At 38.2% G+C, this 21,275-nt stretch overlaps 1 protein-coding gene across 1 annotated transcript; it reads left to right on the top strand.

The window, feature by feature from the left end:
- Positions 1-13,950: 13,950 nt before the first annotated feature.
- On the top strand, positions 13,951-15,857 carry LOC127087918 (protein MAIN-LIKE 2-like). The gene is made up of 3 exons (XM_051028835.1): positions 13,951-14,471; positions 14,556-14,646; positions 14,731-15,857. Exons 1-3 carry the CDS (start codon positions 13,981-13,983, stop codon positions 15,802-15,804), a joined length of 1,656 nt encoding a protein of 551 aa, XP_050884792.1. The 5' UTR covers positions 13,951-13,980; the 3' UTR covers positions 15,805-15,857.
- Positions 15,858-21,275: the final 5,418 nt, after the last annotated feature.

Here is a 21,275-nt window from a genome sequence, read left to right as displayed (position 1 = left end):
GAGCAAGGTATGCGGAAGGCCTGAAATTTTCCACAATCGCACCAACTTGTGTTTAGTCTAACAGTGTAGGCTAAATTTGGTATCCCCTCGTTGTTGCCCATTGTTTCCTGGACGCTGAAATTTTGTCTATGACGGTCAAACACGGTTACAGCGTGTGTCGTAGCTTTGATGCTCTCCTCTTTCATGACCTTCATGCAACATTCACTGAATACTTGTCCAGACATTAACACTGCACTCCATCTTTCGCCTCTGGTTGCGAACATAGAAGCCAACCTATAATAGGTTGATCTTACCAAGGCGGTTATCGGCAGGTTTCGAATTCCTTTGAAAACCCCGTTCATGCATTCCACAATGTTTGTTGTCATGTGGCCCCATCGACAACCACCGTCAAATGCTCTTGTCCACTGCTCTACTGGGATGTTATTTATCCATCTCCCCGCATCTTCATTAGACAGTCGAATCTCATCACGATAATATTGAAAAGACGGTTGAGTTAAAGCATACCCAGCATTCACCACCTTCTTGCGAAGATTCTTATCTTTTATAGCACGCATGAAGTTTTGTGCTATGTGTCTGATACAGTAGACATGTGTAGAAGGAGGATCATGCCATCCGTTTTCATGGTTGTTGTAGGCACTTTCGATGGCAGCATGTCTATCAGAAATCAGACATAGATTGGCTTGTGGTGCGACATGCGTTCTGAGATGTCGAAGAAAGAAACCCCATCCAGCAGCTGTTTCACCTTCAACAAGAGCAAAGGCAACGGGAAATACATTGTTGTTACCGTCTTGTGCAACTGCCATGAGCAACGTACCCTTGTATTTTCCGTATAACCAAGTGCCATCAATTTGCAGGAGAGGTTTGCAGAATGCGAAACCTTTGATGCATGGGTCAAATGCCCAAAAGAGACGGTGGAATATTCTATTACCTATAGCACAGGTTCCGTCTGGCATCATTGCTGGCACTGTCTCCAGAATTGCCACGGTTCCTGGGACATAAGTTTTTAGTGCCCATAAAAATCGTGGTAATTCTTTGAATGAGTCCTCCCAGTTGCCGAAAACCTGCTCAACAGCCTTTGTCCTCGCAATCCATGCTTTCTTGTAAGATGGAGTATAATTATATGTTGTTCGGATATGTGATATAATTATACTCACCTTCACTGATGGGTCTTTGTTTACCAATGGCAGAATGTCTCGACAAATCAATGCTGTGCTCAGTTGACGGTGATCTTGTGCAACGGTTGTTGCGACGCAACTGTGTGGTGGGTCTATTGAAGCGATCTCCCAAGAGTCATTTCTCTTCTTGTAAGATGCAGCCAAACGAAACTTACATAGCATGTTACAACATTCAATAACATACCTTCTTGAATCAGTGCGTTTAACCGTAAAGTCAACAAAGTTGTTCATGTGATATTTTTTGATTGCCAAGACACATTCCTCTTTGGTACGAAACATGTCTCCCACCTTTAATTCTCCTACTGGTCTCGGATACGGATTGTAGAAGACACTGTCGGACATTTCATCATCGTGAAGATCCATATTTGTCATATGTTGAGGAGGAATATAGACATGAGTAGGAGGTATTGGTGGTGGTTGAGCCTCATCTTCATCGTCGTTATTCAGGATGTGATCAACCTGTATCTCAGTCTCCTCTTCTTCTTCATCAACAACGTCGACCTCTACTTCTGCTTCTGGGTTGAGTTCATCTGAGCATTGTGCATCATCTGCACCATCTCCACCAGCTGGATCCTGATATGTTACTTGAGACTGTTGAGACGGTATACATGGTTGTAGAGTAATGTACAACTCGATAGAATCCATGCCTGAATGTTCATGACTAAGAAACATGCTTTGCACATCTTCATCGTCTCGTATCTTTAGGGGGAAAAACTTGCATTGACCATTCTCAAAAAATATAGGATTCTGATATGTCATCCTTGACACAATACCTCCCTGTATAAAGGATTGTATTCTTTTTTTGAAATGCAAAAAGGTTGCATTTCTCTTCATCGAAACTCTAATGGTATCAGTGTTTCTAAAACAAAAACCATGAAGCTCAGACTCAAAAGTTTCACCGTTGCAGTGAACGTTGATACTGTATAATGATGAAGATGACATTTTGGAGATGAAAAGTATTTTGCAAGTGCAGATGAAAGTGAGTGAAGATGAAAAGTATTTTGGAGATGAAAAGTATTTTGCAAGTGCAGATGAATGTGATAGTAAGACACTTAAATAGATGGTATTAATGTCTCACATTGAAGCTAGTCTGAGATACCGTGTCAAGCATGCAAGTAATTTCAGAGATGATGTGTCTGTCATGTAAGACAGTGTGACTTGATGTGTCAAGCATGCTAGCTAGTTCAGAGATGAGGTGTCTGTCATGCAAGACAGTGTGAGTTGATGTGTCAAGCATGCTAGGTAGTCAAGAGTTGATGTGTCTGTCATGCAAGCTATCAAGTAGGTAGTCATCAGCATACAGGAGACAAGACAGACACGTGTCGGACACCTAAGACGGTCAGAGATGATGTGTCAATCCTGCAAGACAGTGTGAGTTGATGTGTCAGCCAGGCAAGCTATCAAGAAGGTAGTCATCAGCATACAGGAGACAAGACAGACACGTGTCGGACACCTAAGATGGTCAGAGATGATGTGTCAATCATGCAAGCCATCCATAAGTGAATTGTTCAGCATGCAGGAGACAGCAATGCCACGTGTTGAGCATGCAAAGGGTGGCGCCAATTGGATTGGCGCCTACCTTTAGGACTTGCACATGGTCGCCAATTTGAATGGCGCCCCCCTTAGTCAGTCCTTGAAACCAAGCATTCAGAACTAGGCTTGCATGCATGTGCCCTAGGGTGTCGCCAATTTGAATGGCGCCCCCTCCTAAATAATGTACATGGTCGCCAAATGAGGTGGAGACACCATGCAAACACAATTTTTCATGCACTCTTCCATTTGCCTATAAATTGATTCACTCCTTCACCAATTCTTTCACACCAACATTCTCACTACTTCATCTACATTTCTCACTACTTCATCTACATTACTTCTGTTACAATTTCATCTTCTACAAAATCTTCCATTTTCATCTACACTAACTCCCCAACAATATGTCTTTACTCACAATGGGCGAAGCACACAGAGGAACAGTTGCAAACATCGCAACATACGTAAGTTTTTTCTTATACTTCTTTTTTATGTTTCATCTCCACCAACCCCATTTTATTTTGAAATACCGACTTAGTCATGTGTTTCATTATTTCTATTATAGGAGGTCTCAAGGTTTCGCACTAGAGTCCACGAATTTGTCCACATGGACCCGATGATTCAACCTTATGTTGAACTCGCCGGTTTTGGTCACCTTAGCAAAATTATGTCTTGGTCTATAGATAACAAATTCATTCTAGCCTTATGCGAAAGATGGAGGCCAGAGATGAAGGTGAGAAAAACAAGAAAGGGGGGTTTGAATTGTTTGAAAAATAAGCGCTTTTGCAAAATGAAATCACACAATGATTTTATACTGGTTCGCTTATAACACAAAGCTACTCCAGTCCACCCGGCCAAGGTGATTTCGCCTTCAACAAGGACTTAATCCACTAATCTTGAAAGATTACAAACAACCCCTAAGAGAGAAGAAAATCTCTTAGTCCTCTCAAGTCTACAGACTACAAAGAGTCACTTGAGGAAATCAAATAAAAATTAGATACAAGATGTGTAATCTAGAGTGCTTCTAAGAAAGCAAATATTACAAACTTAAGAACAAATTTTTCACTTGATAAGCAAAAGCTTAGTGAAAATCTTTGAAGAACAAAGATGTTTTTCTTGAGCGTGATATAATTTCAGTATAGTTTTGGCTAGTAATTTCTTGTTACTGAATGTTGATTTCTTCTCTTATTTATAGGAGTTGAAGTAGAGTTGAAGTAGCGTTGAATCTGTTGGATATTGAGATGTAGTTACGCCATTCCATTAATAGCTTCTGCAGTAGACTTTTTCTCTTAGAAGTGACTACTTACCACAATTAGTATCTTCTCTCTTGGAAGTGGAGATTAACGTCTCTTTCTAATTGAGGAAATCCATTTGCAGAACTTTAACTTGGCTTAAACGTTACTTCATCATGATTAACAATTCTGATTAGAGTCTTTGTGTATTTGGAGAAATCTGGCTTCTGATGTTATCTCTTGAAAGTTCAGATGGCGCTGATAACTTCAGAATTTACAGAAGGCATTTGTTCAGAGTCAGAGCTTCTAGACTTTACTTCATGTTCAGATGCTTCTGATACTTTGTAGTTTTGTCCAGAGTCAGAGCTTCTTGAAACGAGATTTCACTTTAGATGCTTCTGATACTTGAGATTTTGCATCTGATCTTGTTGTGCATCTGATGACATCATCAGATTTATTTCTTCTTTCTTTAGAACCCTGCACACTTAGAAACTTTTCGTTAGGGTGCCATTTTTGGTTTCATCCTTTGTTATCATCAAAATCATGGAATCTATTGTAGAACTATTTTTGTTCTTACAATCTCCCCCTTTTTGATGATGACAAAACAAATAAAATTATCAGATGAAACATGAAAAATATTAGATCAGATAAACAAAAGCTCCCCCTGAGTTAGTACTAGGGAGTTCAGAAGTTCTTACCAGAGCTTTCCAAGTAATTAAGTTTCTGAAAACTTTCTGCAAATTCTTAAATTTAATGTTAGAGTTATTTAATCAGAGCTATTAATTAATCAGAGCTATTTTTATCAGAGCTATTTCTATAATTGTTGCAGAATGCTTAAGGTTTTAGACATAATTTTCATCAGAGCTATTTAATAATTTCTCCCCCTTTTTGGCATAATCAAAAAGGCATAAAAAAAATAAAAAGAATAATAAAGAGAAAAACATTTCATTAAACAGCACAAAGGCAAACAACAGTCAAAAACATCAGAAGCAAAGAAGAATATCAGAGCTAACAAGAAGACAGAAGCAAAAACACTAGGCAAGCAAACAAAATAAATCCTAAGTGCCTAAGGGTTTGGAGGTTGAGGAAGTCTCTGAAGCAACATGGCAAACATGTTCTGGATGTTTTCATTCAGAGCATCTTGCTTGTCCATCCTGGCACGAAGCTCATTCTGATCTTTCTTGATCTCTTGCTGATCTTGCTTTATCTCTTTCAGAGTGTTAAGAATCAGAGGGATCGCAGAGGAAGACTCCCCCTGAATCAGAGCCTGCTGAGCTTCAGCTTCAGCAGCAGCTTGGGCTTCTGCATCTGCCTGAGCCTTGGCTTCAGCTTCCTTAATCCTTAGAAGTTCTGCTTCCTTTGCCAGGCGTTCTTCTTCCAACCTCTTTGCTTCTTCTTCAGCTTCCCTAGCCAATCTTTCCTCCTCTAACCTTCTGGCCTCAGCTTCTCTAGCCAGTCTCTCTTGGAGTCTTTCCTCAGAGTCTCTGATGTAGCCATTTCTGACTTGTTCAGAGATACTCTTCAGCCTATAAGACTCAGAGGTCATCCAACTAATGACTCTGTTCCAGTGTGTCCTAACAGATTTAGGATCATCACTAACTTCAGAGTTTTTAGCCAGAGACTTGATCTTCTGGACTGAAGCTTCTGCAACCTGTATAATGGCCTCCTCAAGGGTAGGTATGGTAAGTTCAGGTTCAGGTTCAGGTGAATGAGGTGGAGAGTTTTGAGGGCTGAGATTTAGAGGTTGAGGTTCAGTTTGTTGAGGTTCAGATTCTGCTTGAAGTTCAGAATCTGCGTCTGGTTGAAGACTGGGGGATGAAGCATATAGTGGATTTAGGTCTAATGGGTCAGAGTCTGGTCCAGGTACAGCGGGAATAAATGGTGGAGTGATATTAGAGGTGAAGGGATCAGATGGTTGAGTTTCAGAGGGTAAGGTTGTTGTTTGTTGTGGTGGAAGTGAAGTTTGGAGGGGAGAGGTTACTTCAGATTGTCTTGAGGGTTGTGGAGCGAAATTTTTAGCATAAATTTCAGCTATTGTTGGGGAGTTTGGGTCAGAGTGTTCTTGGTCAGAGGACTCTTGTTCAGAGAACTCTTGGTCAGAAGAAGGGGAAAGGTAAGGGGGTGATTCATATTCAGAGGATGAGGAAGAGCTGTGGTGATATAGTTGATTAGGGTCAGAGGTTGTTGTGAAATTACGAGCAATTTTTAGAACAGGTGGAGGTTGAGAGGTTCTGGTGATTGAGGGTGGTATTTCAGAGGTGGTATATATTGGTTGAGAGGAGAGAGGGTTAGAGGAAGCCATTATAGATTCAGAAGAGACAGGAGGAATAGACTTACCAGAAGAAACATTCAGAGGTGCTGAAGCTTTGATGCCAGAGGTTTCTCCAAGTCTGGCTTTCTTTGCCTTCCTTGCTTCCTCAGCTATCTTCTTCTCAGAAAGACCTCTTTTGTATCTGACCAAATCTTCTACAGAGTCCAGACAGTCTTCAAGGCGGAAATCAGAAATATCAATGCCTTCATCCAGACGATCCTGAAGGTAGATAGCAATGGCATCTCTGGGTTCATTCTTGAAGAACCTTTCAAGGCCATGAGGCATCTTCCTCTGATCCTTCAGAGCTTCCCAGGTCACTTCCATAGTGGGCTTGACTCTGATGTCTTTGATGATTCCCATACTCCTCAGATTTTTGGCATTCAGAGGCTTTCCCACATCAATTGCCAGATCATCCATACATCTGGTCTTCTCCAGAGCATCTACCAGCCCATGCTCAATGAAGATGTCAGAGAGCAATCTACCCAGAGGAATGTAGGATCTGGGCTTCATGTTATTCCTGGTTTCTCTGACTGAATCCCTCAGATATCTGAAGAGAAGAACAGGGAGGTTGATCGGGATACCCTTCTGAATACAGTAGAGGATGCATTTCTGATCAGCATTTATGTAATCTGAAGAGTTGGAGGCTGGACGATGATGGATTGTTCCCAGAATAATCTTCAGCCAAACTCGGAGGTTCTGATGAAGCTCCTTGTTCTTAGATGGGTTTCCTTCAACATTTGCTTTGAAGATTGTAGGGTTAATGACTTCTGTGATGCGCTTGGACCTTGGAGGAATGTTGTAAATCCTTTTACCTCCAGCTTTCTCCATGTTTAGCAAGGAAGCAATTGATGCTTCAGTGATGACAATCTTCACACCCAGAACAAAAGAAACAATGAACTGGTCATCAGCATCTGCACATCTCCAGAACTCTTTCACCAGAAGAGGATAGATTGGACCATACAATCTGTTGAAGTAGGTTTCCCAACCTTGCTTGTGAAGATCTTCAGTAAGATCAACACCGTTTCTTCTTAAGTTCTCAAAATCCACCAGCGATTCACACAGTACATCTAAACCTTCAAAGGGAGTTGAAAGGTTTATGTGTTGTTCGCGTTCCAAAATGTGAGGTTCTTTGTAGACTGGGGTTGTGGTAACGTCTACAACCATGGGTGTTTGAGTGTTTGAGGTTTGGGGATTAGAAGCGGCTTCCATTTGTTGGGAGAAGTTAAAAACTTCTTGCTCTTGAGGATTCATGACTAAGATTGATGAAGAAGATGAAGAACTGAGAAAGTTGCAGAGAAAACTTCGAGAAAGGGTTTAGGGTTTAAGAGTGAGTGAGAGTGATAAGTGTGTGAAATGTGAGAAAAGTGTTTATATACCTAAGGGTAGAAACACATGCAAAACGACACATTTAATTGCGTTGGAACAGAACACAAGATTTGCACGCTAGGGGGGAAAAATGATTATAGCTAATAAATGAATGTCTAATCCCAACAGTAAGCACACTGCTCGAGGAGATCTCAAGCGTTCTGACCTTTGATTTCTTTTGACAGCTGTCTAGAAGTTCTAGGGTTAGACGCATGTTCCCCACGTGTTGATGTATCTGATCTTCAGGAATACCAAAGGATTTCTGAAGATTTCTAACTCAGATATCTTCTTAACTTGGTAGAAGTATCAGAGTCAGAGGCAGAAGTGTATTTGTTTTTATCAGAGTCTCATTTTACATGTTCAGAGCCAAATTTTACTCAGGACAATTTTTAATGTTCAGATTTTCTAAGATAAAAAGAAATCTATCTTCAGCTAGAGGCTTAGTAAAGATATCTGCCCATTGATGTTCTGTATCAATGAACTTCAGCGTTACTATCCCTTTCTGAACATAGTCTCTAATAAAATGATGTTTTATTTCTATGTGTTTGGCTCTGGAATGTAGAATAGGATTCTTACTCAAACAAATAGCAGCAGTATTATCACAAAGGATAGGAATGTTACTCTCAAATATCTGAAGATCTTCTAGCTGATGCTTCATCCAGAGCATCTGAGTTGTGCACAGTGATGCTGAGATGTATTCTGCTTCTGCAGTTGATAGAGCGATAGTTGACTGTCTTTTGCTAGCCCAGGAGATTAAGTTGTTTCCCAGAAGCTGGCAATTTCCAGAAGTACTTTTTCGTTCTATTCTATCTCCTGCATAATCTGCATCACAATAACCAGAAAGCCTATACTCTGATGTTTTCTCATACATCAGGCCCAGGTTAGGAGTTCCTTTCAGATACTTAAGAATTCTTTTAACAGCTGTTAAATGAGATTCTCTAGGATCTGATTGGAATCTGGCACAAAGACAGACACTAAAGAGAATATCAGGACGAGTAGCAGTCAGATAGAGAAGAGAGCCTATCATACCTCGATAGAGCTTCTGACAAACCTTGTTGCTTACCTCTTCCTTCTCCAGAATGCAAGTTGGATGCATGGGAGTCTTTGCAGAATTGCATTCAGTCATGTCAAACTTCTTCAGAACATCTTTAATGTACTTGCTTTGATGAATGTACGTGACTTCTGGAGTTTGATTGATTTGAATTCCCAGAAAGAACTTTAGTTCTTGCATTAGACTCATTTCAAATTCTGCCTGCATTAGCTTAGAAAATTCTTGGCAAACAGAGATATTAGCAGAACCAAAAATAATGTCATCAACATAAATCTGGCATATCATGAGATCATTTTCATGATTTTTACAGAAGAGTGTAGAATCAACTTTCCCTCTGATAAAATTTTGTTCCAGAAGAAAATTGCTCAGACGTTCATACCAAGCTCTGGGAGCTTGTTTAAGTCCATATAAAGATTTTTTAAGTTTGAAAACATGTTCTGGAAAGTTTGAATTTTCAAAACCTGGAGGTTGATTTACATACACTTCTTCTGAAATATAACCATTTAGAAATGCACTCTTGACATCCATTTGGTATAATTTTATAGAGTGATTAATAGCAAATGATACAAGAAGACGAATAGACTCTAACCTTGCGACTGGAGCAAAGGTTTCATTATAATCAATACCTTCTTGTTGACTATAACCTTGAGCTACCAGTCGAGCTTTGTTTCTGACAACTTCTCCTTTCTCGTTCAGTTTGTTTCTGAACACCCATCTGGTTCCAATGACATGAGTGCCTCTGGGTTTAGGAACGAGATCCCAGACATCATTCTTGGAGAATTGATCTAACTCTTCTTGCATAGCTGCCACCCAATCGTTATCTTGAAGAGCTTCATCACAGGACGTAGGCTCAATCAGAGACACTAGTCCCAGAGGAATATCTTCAGAAGTTCTGAAGGTAGATCTGGTTCTAACAGGTTCATCTTTGTTTCCCAAAATCAAATCTTCAGATACGTTGCTACGACTCTTGACTTTCCTTGGAATTTCTGGAGATTTAATTTCTTCAGAGTCTGGAGTGACAGTTGCTTCTGGAGTTTTCTCAGATTCTACCAGAGTGATCTCTAAATCTGCAAACTTTTCAACTAGCTTTGACTTTTCAGGGTCAAGCTTATCATCAAATCTAACATGAATTGATTCCTCCACAATTTTGGTTTCTGTGTTGTATACTCTGTAGCCTTTAGAGCGTTCTGAGTATCCTAACATAATACCTTTCTGTGCTTTGGAATCAAACTTGTTCAGATGTTCTTTAGTATTTAATATAAAGCAAATGCATCCAAAAGGATGAAAATATGAAATGTTGGGTTTTCTTCCCTTACACAGTTCATAGGGAGTCTTATCCAGAATAGGTCTAATAGAGATTCTATTCTGAATGTAACACGCTGTATTTACAGCTTCTGCCCAAAAGTGCTTTGCTACATTTGTTTCATTGATCATGGTTCTGGCCATTTCTTGGAGTGTCCTATTCTTCCTCTCTACAACTCCATTTTGTTGTGGAGTTCTAGGGCAGGAGAAATCATGGGATATTCCATTAGAATCAAATAATTCTTCAAAATCTTTATTTTCAAATTCTCCACCATGATCACTTCTGACTCTAACAATTTTAGAGTCAAATTCTTTTTGCACTTTAGAACAGAAACTGGTGAATACAGAGTGAGACTCACTCTTGTGCCTTAGGAATTTTACCCATGTCCAGCGGCTGTAATCATCAACGATTACAAGTCCATACTTCTTTCCATTGACTGATGCTGTTTTCACAGGACCAAATAAGTCAATGTGAAGAAGCTCCAGAGGCTTGGAGGTAGAAACAACATTTTTCTTTTTAAAAGATGTTTTTGAAAACTTTCCTTTCTGACAAGCTTCACACAGAGCATCTGAAGAAAACTTCAGTTTAGGTAAGCCTCTGACTAACTCAAGTTTAGTTAGCTGAGAAAGTTTCCTCATGCTAATGTGGCCTAAGCGTCTATGCCATACCCATTGCTCTTCGTGAACTGACATTAAACATTTAACATTTTGATCTTTTAAATCAGAAAGATTTATTTTATAAATGTTGTTTTTCCTCTTGCCTGTGAAAAGGACAGAGCCATCGTTCTGACTAATGGCTTTACACGTTTTTTGATTAAAGATTACATCATAACCGTTATCACTTAATTGACTTATGGATAACAAGTTATGCATTAATCCTTCTACATAAAGAACATCAGATATAGAGGGAAGAGTACCATTACCAATAGTTCCGGAGCCTCTGATCCTTCCTTTCTGATCTCCTCCGAAGCCTACAAAGCCAGCGTCTTTAAGTTCCAGGCTTTGGAACATAGACTTTCTTCCCGTCATATGTCGCGAGCATCCAGAGTCCAGGTACCATGACTGGTGTCTGAACTTTGCTGCATAGGATATCTGCAACATAGATAATCTTATCTTTCGGTACCCAGAATCTCTTGGGTCCTTTCAGATTAGTTTTCCCAGAGTTTCTTACAACTTTGGGTCTTCTAGCATTTTTAAATTTGTGTTCTTGTGTGTGTGTATAGTGGTATGAAAAAGGTGATTTAATTTGGTTACTGGTAGAAGTTTTATCAGAATCAGAATCATACCCAATTCCCCTTTTATTATTCTGACTTACTCCATAAATCATGGATGCCATAATACTCCTATCTATTCCACTCTTCAGAAACTTCTGAAAGGCTTCTTCATATTTATAAATAATTTCATTTGAAGTTTGTGGTGCTTGAGACAACGCTTCTTCTAATTTTAAGCTTTTTGTTTTAGCTCCATCTCTTTCTAACGTTAAAGATTTGATTGTATCTTCATGTGCTAGAATTGTTGTCTCAAGTTCACTACATTCTTCAGATTTTGCTTTAAGAAGGCCTTTAATGCTTTTAACTTTTTGTTTTAATTTCTGAAGAGAGGTAAGAGTTTCTGATAAACATGATTCTAAGTCAGATCTAGAAAGTTCAGAAAATACCTCTTCAGATTCTTCATCTGAGCTGCTGGATGTGGTAGCCATAAATGCTACGTTGGCTTGTTCATCAGAGTCAGATTCTGATGATCCTGATTCACTATCGTCCCAGGTGGCCATTAATCCCTTCTTTGTTCTGAAGGCATTTTTCTTGAAGCTTTCTTTCTTAGAGTTATCTTTCTTCAGCTTGGGGCATTCATTTCTATAATGACCTGTTTCTTTACATTCAAAACAGGTAATATCTTTATTAGGTTTACCTTTTGAAGTTGACTCTGATCTATCCCCTCTGGGTCTTGATCTTCTGAAGTTGTTGTTGTTCCTTCTTTTCCAGAGTTGCTTAACTCTTCTGGTTAGTAAGGACAGTTCTTCTTCATCATCAGAGTCTTCAGGTTCAGAGTCGTCAGTATCTGCAGTTTCTGCCTGGAGAGCTTTGGTTCTGTCTGACTTCCGTCTTTCAGGTCTGGACTTCAGCGCCACTGACTTGTTCCTTTTCTGAGGCTCATCCTCCTCTAGTTCTATCTCATGGCTTCTGAGAGAACTAACAAGTTCTTCAAGGCTGATACTGTTCAGATCCTTTGATAACTTCAGAGCAGTAACCATAGGTCTCCATTTCTTTGGCAGACTTCTGACAATCTTCTTAACATGATCTGCAGTCGTGTATCCTTTGTCTAGCACTTTAAGACCTGCAATAAGAGTTTGGAATCTGGAAAACATAGCTTCTATAGCTTCGTCATCTTCCATCTTGAAGGCTTCATATTTCTGGATCAACGCCAGAGCCTTCGTCTCCTTGACTTGGGAGTTTCCTTCATGGGTCATCTTCAGAGAGTCAAGTATATCTTTAGCCGTCTCTCTGTTGGTGATCTTTTCGTATTCGTTGTATGATATAGCATTTAGAAGTATTGTTCTGGCCTTGTGATGATTTTTGAATTCACGTTTCTGATCTTCTGACATTTTGCTTCTGGGAACTTCAGCTCCATTTAAGGTTGGAGGTTTGTATCCATCTGTGACAATGTCCCAGAGGTCAGCATCATAACCCAGAAAGAAACTTTCGATTCTATCTTTCCAGTAATCAAACTTTTCTCCATCAAAAACAGGAGGCTTGGCATTGTAAGAATCTTTCTCATTTGAGTGGGCCATTTGTTTTTCTCGCACTGGATCTCTCTACACGGTTAAGTGTTTGATTTGAAAATCAATAACAGAGCCGGAGCTCTGATACCAATTGAAGGTGAGAAAAACAAGAAAGGGGGGTTTGAATTGTTTGAAAAATAAGCGCTTTTGCAAAATGAAATCACACAATGATTTTATACTGGTTCGCTTATAACACAAAGCTACTCCAGTCCACCCGGCCAAGGTGATTTCGCCTTCAACAAGGACTTAATCCACTAATCTTGAAAGATTACAAACAACCCCTAAGAGAGAAGAAAATCTCTTAGTCCTCTCAAGTCTACAGACTACAAAGAGTCACTTGAGGAAATCAAATAAAAATTAGATACAAGATGTGTAATCTAGAGTGCTTCTAAGAAAGCAAATATTACAAACTTAAGAACAAATTTTTCACTTGATAAGCAAAAGCTTAGTGAAAATCTTTGAAGAACAAAGATGTTTTTCTTGAGCGTGATATAATTTCAGTATAGTTTTGGCTAGTAATTTCTTGTTACTGAATGTTGATTTCTTCTCTTATTTATAGGAGTTGAAGTAGAGTTGAAGTAGCGTTGAATCTGTTGGATATTGAGATGTAGTTACGCCATTCCATTAATAGCTTCTGCAGTAGACTTTTTCTCTTAGAAGTGACTACTTACCACAATTAGTATCTTCTCTCTTGGAAGTGGAGATTAACGTCTCTTTCTAATTGAGGAAATCCATTTGCAGAACTTTAACTTGGCTTAAACGTTACTTCATCATGATTAACAATTCTGATTAGAGTCTTTGTGTATTTGGAGAAATCTGGCTTCTGATGTTATCTCTTGAAAGTTCAGATGGCGCTGATAACTTCAGAATTTACAGAAGGCATTTGTTCAGAGTCAGAGCTTCTAGACTTTACTTCATGTTCAGATGCTTCTGATACTTTGTAGTTTTGTCCAGAGTCAGAGCTTCTTGAAACGAGATTTCACTTTAGATGCTTCTGATACTTGAGATTTTGCATCTGATCTTGTTGTGCATCTGATGACATCATCAGATTTATTTCTTCTTTCTTTAGAACCCTGCACACTTAGAAACTTTTCGTTAGGGTGCCATTTTTGGTTTCATCCTTTGTTATCATCAAAATCATGGAATCTATTGTAGAACTATTTTTGTTCTTACAAGAGACACACACATTTTGGTTTCCAACCGGTGAGTGTACCGTGACGTTAGAAGACGTCTACATGCTTTTAGGACTACGAATAGAAGGCAAAGCCGTTAATGGTAAGACCAACTTTCCTAATTCAATTTGCATGGAGCTTTTAAACGTTGATTTGTTAGATGATAATGCTAGGGGACAAGGTATACTACTATCTCGCCTAAAGTCATATTATAATAGTTTTTATTTAGATGAGCATTCTACCGAAGAGGCTCGAATCATCAAAACTAGGTGTTACATTATGTTGTTACTAGGATCCTTTTTATTTCCCGAAGGTAGTGGTTCTAGCATGCATATTATGTACTTACCTTTACTTAGAGATATAGATAGAATAGGTAGTTATAGTTGGGGATCCGCATGTCTAGCCTATCTCTATAGTTCTTTGTGCAAAAACTGCCACAAAGATACTTCTACATTTTCTGGATGTGCTGTTTTGCTACAAGCATGGGGATGGTCAAGACTACCGTCTCTAGCACCGGTCAATAGCAACCCCTTCACTTTTCCATATGCAAAAAAGTAAGTTGTTTAAATTGCTATGTCTTTACTTCCTTCCTTACAGTTTATTACCCATAACTAATTTTTTTAAACTTTTTGGTGTAGATGGTCGGCACGCGGTATGAATTACAGCAGATGTCCGAGACACTGTATTACTCAATATCGCAACCTGTTGGATCACCTTCGACCGACAGACGTAAGCAAAATAATTACATTATTTCTTCATATTATATTGACTTTTTCTACATTCATTTAAATCCTATTGTCTTTAACATTTCAGTTCATTTGGCGTCCATACCTTAATATGGAACATGAGCATCAGATCAACCCTGAAGACGCAGCCGTATGGACAACATGCGCACCGATAATACGGTTCACAACAGTGGAGCTGCACAACACCGATCGTGTGAAGCTGCAGTTTGGTATGGTCCAGAATATCCCAGATCCCCCAGCTAGCCTAGGAGAATGGCATATGCGCAAAGTGAACGACCAATGGAACTACAACCCTTGGCAAACCTTCGCAAGATCAGAGTGTCGCAAGTGGAAGCACCGTCATGACCATGTCTTAACTGACGCAGTCATGCCAAATGAGGTAAAACCAAGTCGTACTTATATGGCTTGGTATAGATCAGTTGGATTTCAATTCATCGCCGATGATATGTACCTCTACGACCCACGCCAGACAACTTACACACAAGAAGCCTCAACATCTAACCCCCAGCAACATTCTCAGCCCGGTTACTCACAACCACCTATCCAACAAACTTTCCGTTCCACAAACACACAAACATACAACCAAAACATGCCATTCACCCAACCCCAAAACCAAGAACATCCCCCATACCACCACCAACAAATGGACCATCAACCTTCGACCGAACATCGCTTCGCACCCACACCATCACCCTACCAAAGTCGCCTTACCCAAAACACTAACCGCCCCATCACCTACCGTAGCCAACAACCCCAAACATCACAATACCAAAACATCCCACAACCATATCTCTTCCAAACACCCCAACAACCTTTCCAACCTTTCCTAGACCCATCATTGTCACCCATGTCCCCCTTCAACCGTCCTGGTCGCCCATCCATGAGTCAACCACACCCCAACTTCTCTGGCATGGGTCATGAGCTCAGCTACGCCGGTACACCATCATTGAATACTGAAGACTATGCTGAGTTGGCTGCATACCTCAACGGATCTTCTCCTGTAGGCGGTAATGACGCTCCTGGACCATCAGATGAACAAACACCGGTTCAGAATCGTCAACGTGGGTTAGGGCCAAGGGTTAGGATAGCTAGGGGATGTGGGACCGGAGGTCGGTTAGGTGATCCCGGTCATCACCATTAGGATTCATTGTGTAAAATCCAAATTTTATTAATATCAATTCGTATTATGTCAAATTTATCTTTGTGTATTCTCCAAACATTAAGTTTCTTTCATAATTCTAAAATAAACACATATCATAAAACAAAAATTTATAGGTCAAAAACCCTAATTCAAGGACTTGTTATTGTTATGTTGAAGGGCTTGAAGTTGGTCCCTTTTGGCAAAGTTCACATACACTTGTTTTGACAGAAACCCTAATTTTGGGTCAAGTTCGCAGGGACATAACTCACTCATTTTTAATTATTTTGACGTGGGACCAACTGCATTGGAAAATTTAAGATGTCTACTTCAAATGTTATGTTGGACAAAAATTCATATTCCTAAAAGAAACACATGCAATAATACAAAACATTACGACTCAGATAACAGTTATAATGTCAAATAGTCCAAGTTCAGGTGCCCATACCTTTCTCATAATCATCAAATGATGCAAACCTTTACTCCAAATTCATTATCTTGAAAAGATATACAACTTTTATGTTGAAGGTTTTGTCATTTGAGGCTTTTATCATTCATACTAAAGGGCTTGAAGTTGGTCCCTTTTGGCAAAGTTCACATACACTTGTTTTGACAGAAACCCTAATTTTGGGTCAAGTTCGCAGGGACATAACTCACTCATTTTTAATTATTTTGACGTGGGACCAAGTGCATTGGAAAATTTAAGATGTCTACTTCAAATGTTATGTTGGACAAAAATTCATATTCCTAAAAGAAACACATGCAATAATACAAAACATTACGACTCAGATAACAGTTATAATGTCAAATAGTCCAAGTTCAGGTGCCCATACCTTTCTCATAATCATCAAATGATGCAAACCTTTACTCCAAATTCATTATCTTGAAAAGATATACAACTTTTATGTTGAAGGTTTTGTCATTTGAGGCTTTTATCATTCATACTAAAGGGCTTGAAGTTGGTCCCTTTTGGCAAAGTTCACATACACTTGTTTTGACAGAAACCCTAATTTTGGGTCAAGTTCGCAGGGACATAACTCACTCATTTTTAATTATTTTGAGGTGGGACCAAGTGCATTGCAAAATTTAAGATGTCTACTTCAAATGTTATGTTGGACAAAAATTCATATTCGTAAAAGAAACACATGCAATAATACAAAACATTATAGGTCAGACAACAGTTGAAAAACTCAGAAGTCCAACTTCAACTGCCCATAACTTTCTCAAAAAAAATCCAAATGTTGCAAAATTTATATCCAAATTCATTGTTTTGAAAAGATCTACAACTTTCATGTTGGAAGTTTTTTCATTTGAGGCTTTTTTAAGGGAGTCGCCAATTGGATTGGCGCCCCCTCTTAAAAAATACACACAGGCGCCAATTGGATTGGCTAGGGCAGGTGCCCTAGCCAATCCAATTGGCGCCTCCTTGTAATTTTTAAGAGGGGGCGCCAATCCAATTGGCGCCTCCCTATTAAAGGTGGGGTAGATTGGGAAATTATTTGAAACTTGGGTTATTTTGGGAAATAATTTAAAAACTTGGGTTATATTAGTAAAAAATCCGATATATGCATGGTAATTCATCACATAACCCATGCATGGGACAACTCATTTTCAAGTATGTTTCTTAAATTTTATATTCATGTCTTAGTTATAGTAGCGCATGCTTTTATATTTTATATATATATATACATCAATTACAGTGGTGTATGCTCTCACATTTTACATGAAACATAGTTAATTTGATAAATAAATTAAAAATATTGTTATTTTGATATATAATTTTAAAAAGTCATTTATTTAAAAAAAATCATACAAATACGCGTCTTCATTAAATTATTTTATAGAAAAATTAGAATAGAAGTAAAAGTTCATTTTTTTTATTATATGGAAAAAAAATTCCAAATTATGTTAGTGTAGGGATATGAGTTCAAATTTGTGACATTTAATTTATTCATTTTTAAAAGATAAAATTTCGGTTACTAACTTATTTTACCAAAAAAAACACTACTACAAGAATTATGTTGTGGCAATAAAATGGATATTTTAAAAAAAATCATTACTTTTAAAATATATACCAAAATAATTATATTTTTTAATTATTTATCAAAATAACTATTTTTTAAGAGGAGTAGTCAAGATAAATAGCGCATGCATGTAAGGTTTACATCAAGGTGCCAACAATGATGGCAACTGCATTCAATACATGTCACTGCAAGTGGCGCATGCATGCATCCATTATGAGCATGCGTCGATGCATGTGGCTATTCTTTTTTTAAGGTTATAATTAAAATAAATTGAAATAAAAAAGAAAGTTAAAAATAATTCATAATAATATCTTATAAAATTCAAATACACAATAATTGACAAGAAAATCAATGATCTGCCCGATCGAAACGTCCATCTGTTCCACATCCTCGTGCATTAGTCTGTCTTCGAGGTCTTCCATTATTTCTCTGAGGTGTTTGGGGTATTTGAGTGTTGACCCGAGGAAAAGGTGGTTGGTGCGAGGGTCCTGGGATTTTTGACAAATTTGCCACCGTTTCTCCCGAATAGCTGGGGGGTTGCCGCCAACGGCGCTGCCATAATTGAGTTCGGTGCCCATGTTGTTGTAGTTAGGTCGTTGTGCTTGGGTTATGAATGGAGGATATGGTTGGTTGAATTGGGACATTGAATCGTTTTAGAAACAAAGCAATGGTTATTATGGTGTAAGAAAGTCATATTGTAGTTAGGTGCTTTGACAGTTGGATGTTTGGGTGTTCATTAATGGGGGGGAGGGGGGCTACAGTGGGATGGTATGGATTGTATGAATCATCGAGGCTATAGTAAGATGTGGTAGTGACATGTGGTTGTTGGTGGTATGGGCCATGCTCTTAGTGTTGTGTTTGGGGGTGTGACATGTATTGGTTGTGAGGTTGGATGGTTAGTGATTGGGTGGATATGGTATGGTGACGTTATGAGGTGAATTGTTGGGTTTGAGTGGGTTGACATTGTTCTTGGGTTTGATAATGGTGTGAGTTGGTTGTTGGGAGGGGGTTTGTTGTTGGGCATATGATGATGAAGCTCGTTGGCGTGGATCAATCAAATATCTCGGCTCAGACACAAACTGCGTCGTTGTAACTGATTCAAACCAATTCATATAATGTTTAGTTGGTCTAGCATCTTGTATGATTCTTCCAATGACGACACATATCTTTAACGAAGTCTCTCCAATCGGAATAACTCCATTGGACATCGACTCATTGTTGATGCCAGTTTCTCAAACATATCGGAGGCTCTAGAATTTGTTGTTGCGTCGAACTGCAGTTTCACACGATCATTTTGGTGCATCTTCATTGTAGTGAACATGATGGTCAAGACCCAGATACAACCTCTAGATAAACTGTATAAGAAAAATAAATGATTAGAAGATTTATAATGTGGTAATTAATTCAAACCAAATTTAGAGTTGTTTAGTTATAATACATCGTCTGGTCCAAGGTGGTCTAAAAGATTGCGATAGAATACTATAGCGTGTTTGGGACACCTAATGTAGTTCATTCCCAGAACTAACTACCTAAAACGAAAAGATTGAAAATATATTAGTTACGGTCAGTTGTAGTATAAAGCCTAACAAATTCGAAGATTTAAGATAAACTTACTTTGTTGCGAAGGGGAATGTGAATGACTTTTCGTTGACCGGGGCGAATGAAGGCATTCTCGACCAACCTCATGATTGTAGCTAAAAGGCGCAAGAATAAAACGTATAAGTATTTATTTTTTTTGCATTTTTATACAACGAACTATATAGATGGGACAAAACAGATGAATCTCAACTATATGTGCATACTTTATTTATGTTTCGTAACAACGGAAAATACATAATATTTACCGTATTCCCATTACTTTTAGAAAATAAAGAATTACCAAATAAAATCATAATATAACACCGAATTTTAATTACCCAGTTGATTCTTCGCTTAATGTTATACTTTAATAATATTATTTAAGATATTTTAAATCTATACCTTGACTCCTAGGTTGATCCGAAGTTTGTCCCATAGTTGTGTCTTCACACAAAGGGGCACCCGACAATTCTTCGCATATAAAGTTATCTTGGTTAAATCTATCATTAATAGTCTTACCATCGATAGGTAGACCCAACAACATGTAAACGTCCTTTAGTGTGACGGTACATTCACTGAATGGAAGGTGAAATGTGTAGGTCTCGGGTCTCTATCTTTCTACCAAAGTAAGAATACATTTGTAATCAATAGAGTATGATACTATGTTTAGTACATTACCAAAACCGTCTGCTCGTAAGTATGGTTCTACCAATGGATCGTGTGGTAGATATTCATTTACACGACATCGAAACCTCTCTGGTTTCTAACAAAAGATAAATAAGGAAATAAGTAAGATAAATTATAGTATTGAGGAAATTAAATAAGCTACAGTATTAAGAAATAATAACTTACATACTCTGCAATATTGTCGATAGTTCCTCGATGTTCATCGCCCATGGTTAGTAGAGACATTTTTTTGAATGCTTTTAAGTATCTGTTACTGAAAAATGGATGGGTTGAGTGTATGTTGCAGACAAGATAGATATGTTGAATGTGTTTGATGAAAATGCTGAGAAATACATGAGTATTTATAGATGGGAATGACGCATTCACGTGATGTTTTTTCATGTGATTTTTAAAGCATGCGCCATTGGGTAGGGCAGAGAATCACCATTTGCAATGTCTCCATCTAACCAACGGATGAAGCTCATGTTAAGATGTTTGAACGTCTATGTATTCTATAGTCAGATCTTTATCGGAGGCTTTACTGCCGAATAAATTAAATCGACATTTCTCTTGTGAATATAAGAACATATATATGAGGATATTATGAAGAAAAATGAAAGTAGATTGAAGAAAAATGGAAGGAGATAATAAGAAGACGTGTGAAAAATAATGGAGGGGGATGTTGTATTTATAGAGTGTGCATATAAAGGAGGAGTCATATTCAGTGGTGCATGCACTAAGTGGATGCATGCATGCGTCACATGCAGTGACGACTGGTAGATGCATGCATCACTAGGGTTGGCGCCATAATGCTATATTACAATGCATGCGCCATTTGAAATGGCTCATGCTCTTGTCGTGTAATTTTTTTTGCAAATTTGATAAATAATTTAAAAAGGTAGTTATTAATTTGAAAATTGTGATTATTTTTAAAAAAAGTTTAAAATAGACACATTACTACGATATTGTTATGACGTGGCAAGAAAATTGGTGTAAGAGTTTCTTATCAAAAAATACAGTGAAAGGAGATATTTTAAAACGAAATGGAATGAAGTGAATTTCAATGAAACAAACCTGATTTTTTATTTTATTGTTTTGATATTTTATGACATAATAAAATAATTTTTTTCTCTTTCCAAATAAAGTAAAAAAAAAATTGCGTGATTCAAATTATACGTTCTAAACACAATTTTTATATGAAAAATT

The sequence above is a fragment of the Lathyrus oleraceus genome, chromosome 5 (assembly GCF_024323335.1).
Source record: "Lathyrus oleraceus cultivar Zhongwan6 chromosome 5, CAAS_Psat_ZW6_1.0, whole genome shotgun sequence".
NCBI classification, from domain to species: Eukaryota; Viridiplantae; Streptophyta; class Magnoliopsida; order Fabales; family Fabaceae; genus Lathyrus; species Lathyrus oleraceus.
This window is presented reverse-complemented; position numbering and strand designations above follow the sequence as displayed.